At 41.3% G+C, this 13,047-nt stretch overlaps 1 protein-coding gene across 6 annotated transcripts in view; it reads left to right on the top strand.

Annotated features, from left to right (window-relative positions):
- Positions 1-13,047, top strand: part of TANC2 (tetratricopeptide repeat, ankyrin repeat and coiled-coil containing 2) — a 146,687-nt gene that overhangs the window by 19,921 nt on the left and 113,719 nt on the right. For all 6 annotated transcript variants that reach the window (XM_071451061.1, XM_071451059.1, XM_071451060.1 and 3 more), the window contains exons 2-3: positions 1,488-1,550; positions 7,030-7,131. In XM_071451061.1, coding sequence (XP_071307162.1) covers positions 7,065-7,131 — 67 coding nt within the window. In that variant the 5' untranslated portion in view covers positions 1,488-1,550; positions 7,030-7,064. The remainder of the gene's footprint in view (positions 1-1,487; positions 1,551-7,029; positions 7,132-13,047) is intronic.

Below are 13,047 nucleotides of genomic sequence, written 5' to 3'. Positions count from 1 at the left end.
GATTGAACCCTGCCCTCCTTCAGCTCCAGGCCATTCTCCCCTTGTTCTGTCACTCCATGCCCTTACTAAACCCCCTTAAAAACCCCCTCTAGGGACTTAAATCATGTCAAGTGATATCTAATAAAAGTCTTGCTTGATCTGAGCTTGTTTGGGTTTAGGTTCCATGCTGGTCTTGTGCTCTGTGTGATTGGACACTGAAAAATTTGTAGCTAAAGCTTGGGCATTCAGGAGATGTGGGGCACAGGCAGTTTGTACGAGGCAGGAGGGGAATGGGAAGAAGGGGCATCCCCTGGCAGAGCAGCAGAATGGAACAGAGCCCAGGGCTCTGTGGGGGCTGTGGGATGTTCCTCCCATCACAGGGATCCCCCTTGGTGCTGCAGGAGGAGCTGCCTTTGGAGGTGTTCCCTTGCTTGACTGAAGGAAACCTCCCTGCTCCCATGGAAGGGCTGTGCTGCTTACAAGCTCTTTATTTCTTTTCCCAGAGAAATGAAAAATTGAAAGCGGGGAGGTAATTGGCAGCCTGAGAAATAAAATAGGGTTTTAGATTAATTTATAGGATGTTTTAGTTTTACATACAAAACTATTAATCTAAGACCATAGGAGAAGTTGCTGTAACAGTTCTGGGAGCACCATGAATCCCAAGTAAAGCTGTCAATGACTTCTCAGTATTCCCTTGCAGGAGAACAAAACACCTGACTGGTGCAGCTGAACACTTTACTTTGCTTTAAACTTGCAAATACAAGGTGGCCTCAATTTACTTCGATTCTTTTTGTTTGTTTGTTTGTTGGGATGACAAATGAAATGTGTCTCTATTTCCTTCCACTTGCTGGTTCTCAAATGAGATTTCTAAAACAATAGATTGGTGAAGGCTGTAATACAATATGGTCAGCACAAATAAAACACAGGCTGGGAGTAAAATAGCTGCTGTCATCTTCTTCACTAAGTGGCAAGACAGATTTCTTGTGGCTTTTCCTTGATGAACTTCATGTTCTAAGTACGTGATGACAGAGCAAAGGGCCAAGTACTGAACCCTTGATTTTGTGCTGGATCCCTCTTGGGAATTATGTTTATTTAAGGATTGAGTTTAAAAAAAAAACCACAGTGGGGAGGTTGTAGGCTTTTAGCAGGAGAACTTGGTAGGATGAAGGGAAATAGACTTGTTAAATCATGTACTATATGATGTGTGTCAAAGAAGGGCAGTAAATCTGCTTTTTTTCTCTTCCCATTTGAGAAGTGGTGAGAAGGAAGAGGCAGGTGACCAAAGTTAGCATTGGTTAACAGCAATTTAAAAGCAGGAGCATTCACTTTCTAAGTGTAAGGATGAAGAGTGGGGTCTGCCTGATGCTTAAATAGTAATCCTCTGGAAAAGTTGTGGATTTATTCCTGGGATGGGATTACTGTAGCTCTGTGTGTGCATCTGGACAGTATTGGGCCCAGAGGGTGCTGAGAAGATGCTCTGAATTCTGTTGCATTTCTTTGTCTTTCAGGACTTGCAGTGAATGGAGGAGGACGCTTCTGGCTAAAGATTTAACTTGGCTAAAGATATCAAGGTAGGAAAACTTTTTCTTCCTACAATCCCATGTGTTCTTTGCAGGCACAATTTAATTGTTTAGAGTCGCAGTTGTCTTCTGTTGTTGCTTTGTTAATGTGTGATCACCTGGAAGTGGAACAAGGGCACTGTCTTTCTATAACAGTTTTACCAATTCTTAACCTGGTTGTATTAGACAAAAAGATGTAAGAGCTTTCACATCTTAGGTTTGGTTAGATTGTGAAATTGTTCCCTGTGAGGGAAATGAGGTGTCCAGAGAAGCTGGGGCTGCCCCTGGATCCCTGGCAGTGTCCAAGGCCAGGCTGGACGGGGCTTGGAGCAGCCTGGGATAATGGAAGGTGTCCCTGCCATGGCAGGGGTGAGACTGGGTGATCTTTAAAGTCCATTCCAGCTTTGGCCATTCTATGATTCCAGCTTGTAGGAAGTGCCCTAAAATTTGTTTCAAGGCAGTTTAGCAAGACTCAGCTTGTGCAGAACTGTGCCACATTTTAATTCAAAATTAAATTGATGGAGGCAGTTACTAGTAGTATTTCAAACCAAAGCAATAATTTTTACTGTTATGAGCAACAAAGAAGACACTAAAAGCAACACAGATGAATTGCTGAAAGTGAGGTGATGGCATTTCTAGCTTTTGTTTGGTTGTCATTTTTCTCTAAGGCTGGATAATTATGACGTTGTATATGGAGAATGGAAGTGTCCTTTGGGAGTTCAGTCTGTTATCATTAATCTAGAATTAGAAACCAGGTTATGCAAAATGACAAAGCCTGGTTCAAAATTAAATTTCCTGAATTTCAAGGTCATCCCATTTTCATGTTGAGGTGAGAACTGACTTTTGGCTTTCTCCTAGTGAGTGATTGCATTATTTTCTGCAATGTTTCTGATCTTGTTTTAAATAGGTCTCAAATGTCAACACTTAAGTATTGCTGCAGAAATCTTTTTCCCAGAAAAGCAAACTCAAATGTTGACCAAAAACTTATGGTTACCAAGTCTATTAGCTGGTATTCTGCGGCTGGCAGGGTTATCTCAGGAGGACTGTTATTGTTTGAGAGTAGTGAGTTTCTCTGCACTCAGAGTGAGTCATCAGCTGTCTGTCAGTGCTGTCTTTCTCTGAGAGCAGCCGTGCTTTTGTTCTCCTCTGTCCTTACTCGAAGTATGACTGTGCTCCAGACAAAAAGGAAAACAATCTCATGTGAGCAGAGCAGGGGAAGCTGGAGCCTGCACGGAGCACGTGTGTGCTGAGGGGCTGAGCACGGCATCCTCCTGGTGCAGCAGCTCCAGCCACAAACAGCTTCAGCCTCTGGAAGTGCTGTGTTCCAAAATGAGCTGTGCCTCCCCTAAATTGTGTGGGTTTCCATAATAATACAGTGCTTGTCTCCTTCCTCCCAGGCTGTAGCTGTGTAAAAATTACCTCTGAACATAAATGCCACAGACTTTGAGTGAACATAATCGCTACAGACTCATCAAGAAATTTGTATGGCCACACTCACCTTAGGGCTGTTGTTGGGAACTTGGCAAACATGGGAATATTACTTTGTTACGCTCTCAGAATTGCTTTTTAACTGGAGCATTAACAGCTGCTTCTTTTGATAAAATAAAAGCAGGGATTGAGGCCAACCTCCCGCTTCCTTGGAAACATTACTTGACCTCCTGCACGCGTTTTTGCAGTGGGAATGCTGTGAGGTGTTTCACGGGTGTATCTTTATGTATTTCTGTCCAAGACAGTGGGGTCATGTCAGGAGGACAGCAGAGACCACAAGTGCAGGGGCTCTGGGATTATGGGAGGAAAGATCCTGTCCAGAGATCTCTGAGTATTTTGTTCAAGGGTGGATCAGCAGATTGGCCTTCATGTCAGGCCCCCCAAGACAGTTATTGGTGTTCAGGCTTTTGTGGGGAAACATCAAACAATTAATTTTGTTGTTCTGAAGCCTATTAGAGAACTCTGTTTAATGAACTCTTAATTTCTTAAAGACCTCTAATTGGTAGGGTTTAGTGTATTCAATGCTTTTGCTGTTTTTGTATTTCCAAATAATCCTAGAAGTTCTTGGCAAGCTTGCTAGGTCACAACAGTGCTGTTTTCATTCCTAAAGTTCCTGGAAATATTTAATCTCTAAACTTAATCTCTGAATTCTGCTCCTGTGTGTTTAAATGTGCATGGACCAAGCTTATAAATATATATTTCCTTAGACTTCAGTGTTGTTGTAATCAGTTATTCCCACCCTGTGGTGAGGCAGAGTTTAATGGATTTGATGGTCATGGAGTTCATGGAGCTCCTGGCACTTGTCAAGAAATTGGTCTTATTGGAAAAAACACAGAATTCTAATCTTAAGATATATATTTAATGGCTTCTCATGCTGACATGACAAAATTTGCCAGCAATGTTTGTACGACTCACTGGACATCAAACACTCTTTTGAACAAGAGCTTAGCTTTGCTAATCAGCTTTATATAAAATACAATTTTATTTTTAGTGGGGTGATCAGAGAGGAGGAGAATACAGGGATCTGGTTGTTCTACTGGTGGTATATAGGCAAAAAAATTTGCTTTGATTTTGTAATTCTGTGTCTGACAGACAATATCTCTATAAAAAGAAGCAAAAGTTACTTCTGTGGGCTGTAATAATGTGTAGCCACCAAAAGCATGAGGTGGTTTTTGCAGCCTGTCTACAAACTCTGTCTTAAGATTAAGAAAACACTGAAATAGGCCTTAGTCATCCTCAAGGATTTAATGAGATGTTGCTGACTTGTTCAAGCTTAGCATTTTGTGTAAGTTTGCAGCTTGCAGAGCTCAGTCTGCCTCTACCCCCTCCACTTTGTGGTTTTTTCCTCATCCTATTTGTACTACTGCCTTCTCATGCTCCAGAAAGTTATTATTGTTTGTGTATTTCATTGAAATTCAGATTTGTTAGAGGATCAAGCAACATGTGTCAGAGTGTCTGGACATAAACCAGGAGATTCTAGAGCTGTTTTTTCTAAAAATGCTGCATAGAGATTATATCAGTTTTGCTCATCTGCTGATACTGTTTGGAGACTTGTGCTCATACAATGTCTTCATTTTGTTTGGTAAACTTACAAATGACAAGATCAAGGACAAATCAAGTGCAGTAGCTCTTGGTGGCCCAGATTGTTGCCAGGGGCATCCTGTGTTAGTGGAGGTGTGGAGGATCCCCATCACATTCCTGCAGCTTTTGCTTCTGCTGGTCCTGGAGAAAGGCATGAACCTGGGCTGTGAGGTGCATTAAGGAGTTCACAGGTCAGGATGGAAAGTTCTCTGATCCAGCTCTTCCTAACACTGTAATTCTGTTTGCTGTTTAATGCTTCTAATTCCATGAACTAACACAACCAACAGGATTTTTAATTTAGAGTGCTTATTCTTAAATATTACTTCTGGCTTAGTGGTGTTGGCTGAACAGAGGAAGAGCTGTGACCATGTTTGCCTAAAGCCACAAAGGGACACAGCTGTGCATGAAAATGAAAACCAGCAGCTGATTTGAGTCACCTGCTCCTCTGTGTTGTGAACACCTTAACTAATCAGGATGTAAGCCTAATGAGTGCTTACACTTGGAATCCATCAGTGTAAGTGATGAGGAGCCACGTCAGGAACTGCAGCTGAAGCAGAGTCACAGAATCACTGAGTGCTTTGGGTTGAAGGGACCTTGAAGACCACCTAGTTCCAACTCCTGATGTGGGCAGAGTCATCTCCCTGTAGTCCAGCAGTCCCCTGAGAATATGGAATTATTCCTTGGGATGTCCCTTGCCTGGTAACCCAGGGTCTTTATGCAGGACATCAGTTCTCCCTCCACTCTGGGGTTCTTAGGAGCAAATTCATGGAGGCTCTTTCTGTGCCCTGTGCAGAGCCTTAATTCAGCCCTAGTAGCAGCACTGCACCTCCTGGCCCTGTTTGCAAGATACAGGTAAATATAATTATTAGCAAACTGTATGTGCTTCTTTGACAGAATTTGGTTGAATTCAGCTGTAGCTCAGCACTGGTGTCATAGCTCTGCTCAGTTCTCCCTGCACTGCAAACCAGTATGGGGAAAGTCCTAAACAATTGTCTGTGTGCCCAGGTGGAATTTTTTTGATAGTCATGGCACAGTGGGATGCTCTGAAGGGGACCTAAGCCTCGTTTAGGAGCCTTGGGAACGAGCCTGAACCCCAGCTCCTTGTGTTTTGAGAGTGCCAGGGATGCTCAAGTTATTCATAAATGCAAAGAAAATACTGATTACATGTTAAATACTCATCCATGCAGGCACACAGACTCCCAGATCTGTTTGTGGGATTGGGGATGTGAGCTTCTGTCAGGAAAGCTGCAGTTGCTGCCATCCCTGTTTGCCTACTGGGGTTTGGGATGTGCATGCTCTGAGCTGCTGCCCTGGAATGCTGGTGTCTCTCAGTAACACCATACTAAAAGGACTTTCAGTGGCTTTAAATATACATTAAAAGCTCTTTGAATTGGGCATTATTGTATTATTAGACTTGAAAGTATCAGACAAATGGGAAGAAATGCAAGTTGGCATTTACTGAGCATCCTCCAAGAGGAGCCAAATATTGTTACAGGGGAAAAAAAAAATCCTTATTTTTAAAAGATGAATGTGTTATCTTGTAAGTATGGAATATCATGTGTACAATAGAAAGAAAATTGTGGTTTATTGTTTGTACTGATCAAAGACTCTCCACAATTCTTTTGGTCTGGTTTGAACTGCTTTTGTTGTAGGTGTTTTCATGCTTTACATGCTTTAATAAGTGGCTGTTCCCCAGCACAGGCTGTCAGTGTGCCTGGTGATCCCAGACACTCTTTCATCTTCAGCAATACTCAAACAACCTTTTTTTTTTTTTTTTTTTTTTTTCTCCCAAGACATATACAGCAAGGAAAATACAGGGATAAAGTTTCTGTTTGATTTTTTGCATCAGTTACTCTGGGTTTGAGTGACTTGTCTCCTCATGACAAGTTATTCAACTCACAAGAGAATTTGACAGTCAACCAGCCCAGGAGCTGCAGAGCATCTGGAGTTGTGGTTGGTGTCAGCAGGATTGATTTTCTGGGCAACAGGAAGGGCAGCAGCTCCTTCTGATGGGTTTGGCTTTAATAGTGATGGGAAATGGAGGCAATTTGCTAAATGCTGTGTTTTTCCCACTTCTCTGTGATAATAAAATTATTTGGCAGAATTGGTTATGGCCATTCCAGCGGCACTGGAATTGTGTTGTCCTGGAAATAAGGCCTAGGTAACTGAAGGCAAACTGAATGGTAGGCTTTATGTGGATTGTTGTTGTTAGGAATTTTATTGGCAAACCAGTTTTTCATCATTTTACCTTGGTTTTAGCTCTTCTTTAATAATGACACTGCATTCTGGAAAAATGTAGTTGTGCGTTTTAATTTTCCAATTCTAATTTTTCGCCGTTCTACCTCCTCTCCATCCATAACGGCTTCCAGCGGTTCCAGGTGGCAGTGCTGATTTTGTGTGTCTGTTGTTCTGCTTCCCACAGCGTTTGCAATAAGCCAAGTGGAGCAGGATCTCGCCATGTTTCGAAACAGTCTCAAGATGCTTCTTACGGGAGGGAAGTCAAACCGCAAGAACAGGTCCAGCGGTAAGTAAGCGTCACCTGCTCGTGCCTGTGGGATCCTGGCGCTCCTGAAGCCACCCCTTTCATGTGTGTTTTGGTCCTAGCAGGGCTCTCCTCCTCCTTAACCAACAGATGTACTCAGCTGACCATCTTGTAGACTCCCAGACATCATTATACTTCATTTTAATATTGTGCTGTGCTTTTAATTTGAAATGATGTTTATTTTTAAATGGATGTCAACCATCATCTGGTTTTCTTGGGGTGATAAGATGCAGGGAAAACCAAGTAAGAGTTCTGCATAATCTTGTAGTAAACAAGCATCAAGGTTCACGTTTCATTTATGGAAAGTAAGAAATTTTTTTTCTTCTGAAATGTCTGTGATAACTTGTGGCAGTGAAACCTGCTTAATTACAGGCAAAACTTGTGACAGCAGCAGCAATTTCTTTTAAGCTTTTATTTTTAAAACAGGAGGGAGAGAGAGGAATGGGAATAGTTGAAATTCAAGGAGAAATTGCCCAAATTTAGTCATCATTTATGTCACTTTCGTTTTTCCACCATCTCAGGAAAGGAGTTTACAGTTAGTATTGGTTCACATGACTTGGCCTGTTTCATCCATGACAGAGATTGAGGGAGATTGTAACTGCAAAACAAAACATTACAAAATATTGATAGGCTTTAAAAACATTTTTATTTAACTTTTGTAGTTTTTTCCAAAAATGGAGTGTTGGCAGGAGAAGAGCTTTTAATGAGATCTTTCATTTTGAATTTTAAAGCCATCTGGCAGCACGTTTTAAATATTTTGGGTGTTTATTTGTGCTCGTGCATCTGTGTTAATTTGGATATTTATGTTACGGATGTTCCTTGAGAAACCAGAGGTGAGGATGAGGAGACACTGGTAAAGGCAGTGGGAAAATGGGCTGTTCTCCTTTGGTTTAAGCAAGTTGTTCTGTGTTTCTCACACTCCAGAATTTGGCCATTGTTAATCCCATCTGTTAACACCTTCCTGGCCGTGTTGTATTTGGGGAAGGAGAGTTGTGGGGCAGCACTGACCCCTTGGACATCAGTGGTCCCTTATTCCTGTGTCTGGTGACAATTGTGGGGTGTTGGTTGGTCCTGGGCAGTTCAAACCTGCACCGTGGTGTGGTGTTGGATCTCAAAGCAGGTAAAAATCTGTTTTGCAAAGGCCCCATAATAATTCAGGCCTGAAGTCTTGGCTGTTCATTGCTTTGTGGAGGAGATTTCCTTCCCACAGGAGCTCCTCAGTCTCTTGTAGCAGGAGTGGTTGGTGTGAGGGAGTTTCCTGCATGCAAAGTCAGGTTTGTGGAAGGGATGTGAGCAGATGGCTCCATCCTCTTGTGATTTGTGTCACGTTTGCTGTTTGAAAGTGCAAGTCCTTTGATGATCCCTTTAGGAAACTGTACGTAGACAAATCACCTTAACTTGTGATTTCTGTACAAAGCCCTCTCTTTGTCAGATGTGCTGCTAACAGGCCCTGGTATTCCTTTTGGCTTATCTCCCAGAAGCAATATTAAGGATTTTGTATATGCCAAGCTCTGCAAATACGTGTTTCTTATTTTGTGAATGAAAAACGTCAGTTCTGAAGTACTGAGATTTTTGACAGTCTGCTTTTGGGCAAAGCAGAAGAGGAGATGGGTTTTCTTATTCATATATTGAAAAATAACATGACAGAATTGAATTGATGAGGTTCTCTCTAATGCCTGGTGACTGGAGTGTATGTTAAATTTACTGCAATTCTACCCTTGAAATAAGTTGCTTTATTGAGAAGTTCTGTTTGGCATTCTTCAGGGCAAGAGAGGGAATGGGAAAATGAGATGATCAGGTTTGTTTATGTTGTTTGTGGCTAAGTGGCAAACATCCCTGCACTGCATAATAATTTTTCAGATAGTTGTTAATCTTCTAAACTCTTACATGACATTAGATGAATCCATTGCTGCCTAGATTTTTTTTTTTTAGAGAAATATATTTAAGTCTGTATTTTTTTGCAACACAGTAAGGAAAACAATCAGTAAATCTTCAGTGCATATTTTCTGTGTTGCATGCAGCACTGTAAACCTGAAACTTGCTGTATTTATTTGCTTTGCACTTCTGGCAAATTACAAATTTGGTACTTTTGGCACTCAGTGCTGTCCTTCAGGTCCCCCCAAGAGTGTTGTCTTCACTGGTGGGTCTTGTCTTGGCAGTTTTGATAGGAACAGAGGTGGGACACTGCAGGTTTTGGATTTTTTCTCATTCAAGTGCTCTAAAAGGATTATGTGTTTATTGAAATGTTAAAATTTTGTTTATCATTAACATGATTTAGAATGCTAATTAGAAGGTGGAAATTAAGCTTCCCTGGTGGTTTTGGTGCTGTGATTTGCCCCCTCAGAGCTACACACCCATCTCTGAGAACTGTGAACAAAATCCTAAACTCCACGTTAGGAAAATCATCTGTTGGAGGTTTCAGGTGTGCCATGTACTGAGTCTGGGTCTTGTGGGTTGGTGGCAGCCCACCCAGCTGTCTCTGTGAAATTGTCCTGTGTCCTCATTTCCTACACTCCAGGCATTTTGCATTCCAGTGTGGGATAAGCCTTTGAAGCAGGGTTCAAGGTATTGTGTTCTTTTCTTGGGGAATCCAAAGGAGCACACTGGCCTTTGAAATTCCTGTGCTTTGCAGTAGCACTTGACAAACAGGAGCAGTGGAGTCAAGCTAATGATTCCTAGATGTGATGTGGTTTTGATAATTCTTGCTGATTAAAGGAACACTGGTAATGACAGCAGTAGCCTTCTTAATTTTCCTCCTTTAGAAACTGCTAAGCAACTTCTCTGAGAACTGTGATTAACATTTATTTTACCTCAGCCAGGGTGGGTTTTCCCCTTTGCTGCTTGATGGTGTTGTGATTCAGTAACACACGAAATATTTATAAAAGAAGAATACAATTACATGCATCTGAATAGACAGTTACATACTGTAGTGCTAATTAAAATCAATTCATTTCTACTGCAGCATCAGCCTGTGTAATCTCCTGTGATTAATTCTGGGTGTCTGGGTGTCCTTTCAGAGCTTCAGTGCTGGAGTTTCACAGTGAGTGCTCTGGACACACAGTGCTCAGTGCACATGTGTGTGTGCACATATTTAATGTCTTCACTTAAGAAAAATTCTCCCCTGACTCAGGAGTGCTCAGGATGGTTCACAGTAATGCCTAGAGGACACAATATGCCTGCAACAGTATTTTGATTAGGTTGTTGTTTTTTTTTTCCTGATCTAAATGGATATTCCACAAAGCTGCCAGATAGCATCTGTGGTGCTGAAATCTGATCTCAGTGTAGTTGCAGATTATCTTTGTTTTCCCAGTGTAAATTAACTTAGAGATGCTCAGACATACGAGCTTTCTCATTTGTTTATATCCAGAGCTGTATTATGTAACTTGTGTTTGTTTTTAAGTCTAAAAGGGCTGTGTTTCTCTCCTGTGTTTCTCCTTCTGGATGAAGATGCAGCAGGATTGTTGTGGCCAGAGCCCTATGGTCAGGGCCAGCAGTTGTATTAATCTGTAAGAGATATTTGTGGCTTCTTCCCCCCTAATTCACTTCTTCTGGGGCAGTTCTGTTCTCTGAACCCAGAGACTATGGAGCTCTGTGCTTTTGTTTGTTTTTGTTAAGGACCTGTCTCATTCATCTGCAGTTTTCTTGCTTGTATTAATCATTCCTTGTCTGGGTGTGGGTTGAAGCAGTGCTCATCAAATCAATCCACTTTATTCATTCCAGTGTCCTGTTTGGGAAATGAGTCCATGGAAGGGATTCATCATTCCACCTGTTACAGTTGTCCTTGTCCTTTTTCAAGCAGATGGAATATTTCCCTCTTACATTATCACATTCAATTAATGCTGCTGTAAGAGTTTGGATTCCCTTTAGAACCTGGTAAAATTCAGCTGCAAAACTGCACATTTTGTTTGGGTTTGTATTTCCCTTCACTTTGTGAGGAGTAAGCCCAAGAATTTGTGCTGTTTATTTCCTGACAGAGGCCAAGATAAATGTAACATTAAACAACAGAAAAAAACAGGGGGAAAACAAACCAAAAAGACAACAAAAGAACAAGAACAATGAAACGAAACAAAGAAACATCAAGAAAATAACAACAAGAACAAAACTAAACTAAAAAACAAACAACCCCACCCACACACAGAAAAAACAAAAAAAATAAGGCAAGGCAAGTACTCTAAAATCTGAGGCATGTAATCCTTAGCCCAAAGGGTCTGCTTTTCTCTTCTGAGTTGGTTAGGAATTACATCTTGCTTGTTCTTGACTATAAAATGCACAATTTTTATCTGGAGCTTCCCAGCCAGGAGCCTGCCTGTCATTCAGAATATTTTTGGCGCAGGGTTTTAAAAAACCTCTTCTTCTTTCCTGGTTTGCAGAAGACCCAATTACTTCTCACTTCCAGTGTATTTATAGGGCTTTTTGGAACCTGCCACTTTATATTTTAATTCTGGGGCTGAAAGGGCCCCTGTCAAACGCTCTTCTCCTTGGATTCCTGCCTTTTGAAGATAAAAGGCATTTCTGTGCAGGTCTCATTTCTGCCTGGCCAGATCTCTGTGCAGTTTCTCATCTGTCTGATCTCTTGTGGAAGTCTGAGGATAACTTTTACCCCAGAAGAGTTTGGGGGTCACAATTGCTTTTTCAATTTCATTTCTGAAAGAAATTGCTGAGTGATGAGATCCAATTGGTGGGTCCTATAGATGGCAGGTAACTTAATTTAATAAAGTGTTAGAAGTCAGGTATTAAAAGACCCACCATGTATTATGGTCCTGAATACTGACTGTATCCACATGTTCAAGGTATTCCACCCTAATAATAATTCAGATCCTGTTCTTGCACAAAGATGGCTGGTTTTTCATAAATCCATTTTTAAACAAGGCTTGAGCATGTTGACAAATCCTGTGACCACAGTAAAGTTTGTCCTTGAGTTTGTTTAAGCATGAACTGACCTTTCCTGAAAGTTTGTTTTGCATTTATGTAATTCAGAATTTCCTTCTGAGGAAGGCAGTGTATCAGGAAGATGTTTATGTGCACAGGCATGCTGTTTCTAGTATTCTGATTTATTTGATCAGAATATATCTTGTTCATGTACCAAACTCTTTTCCCAGACAAATACAAGATGTTTGGACAATGAAGCTTCTGCTTCTCTCCTGCACTACTATCCTAAAGGGAATTTTAGCAGCCTGTATTAGAATAATATATGTTTATTTCCTTCTGATTCACAAATATTTTCACATGTGTGACTATCACCACCTCCAAGGACACGTGCAGAGCCAGAAGGTCCCCCCTGAGCCTCCTTTTCTCCAGGCTGAGCCCCTTTCCCAGCTCCATTCCCTTCCCTGGACGGGGTCTTCCTTGCAGGGAGGACCCCAGACCACTCAGATTTTGGGTACATGTGGGATTTTGTGGCCTTACTCCCATTTACTGCCACATTTGTGATGAAATATTGGAGCCAGTAGAGGGAGCAGGAGTTTTCCATCAAATCCCACTGAAATTCCTGTGCTGATGTGCAAAGGAGATGAAGTTCCATCTTCCCACATCAAATGACCTTGTCTCCTCTTATTCAGCATCAAAAAGGTGTTCTCATAGACAGTTCAAAGAGAATATACACTCTACCTTCAAAAGGAAATAATACCAATTTGAGGGATTTGTTCAGCCAAAAGTGGAATGTCCTTTCCAGAATGTCTGAGGAAACCTTAAGGATTTGTATATCTGTAATAGTTTAAAAATCCAATCAAATCTTTTAAGAAAATAATGTGTATTTCAGTGAATTCAACATTTTCATCTGGAAAATCAGTAAGAAATCACTGAGATGTCATAACTTGGGGGTTTCCTGCTGGAAGAGGCCTGGCCCCAGGAACAAACTTGGATTCCTTCCCTTTAAAGCAGGATTTAAACAAAATCTGT

Source organism: Agelaius tricolor, unplaced genomic scaffold (assembly GCF_023055355.1).
Source record: "Agelaius tricolor isolate 1412-34295 unplaced genomic scaffold, bAgeTri1.0.p SCAF_31, whole genome shotgun sequence".
In the NCBI taxonomy this organism is placed as follows: Eukaryota; Metazoa; Chordata; class Aves; order Passeriformes; family Icteridae; genus Agelaius; species Agelaius tricolor.
This window is presented reverse-complemented; position numbering and strand designations above follow the sequence as displayed.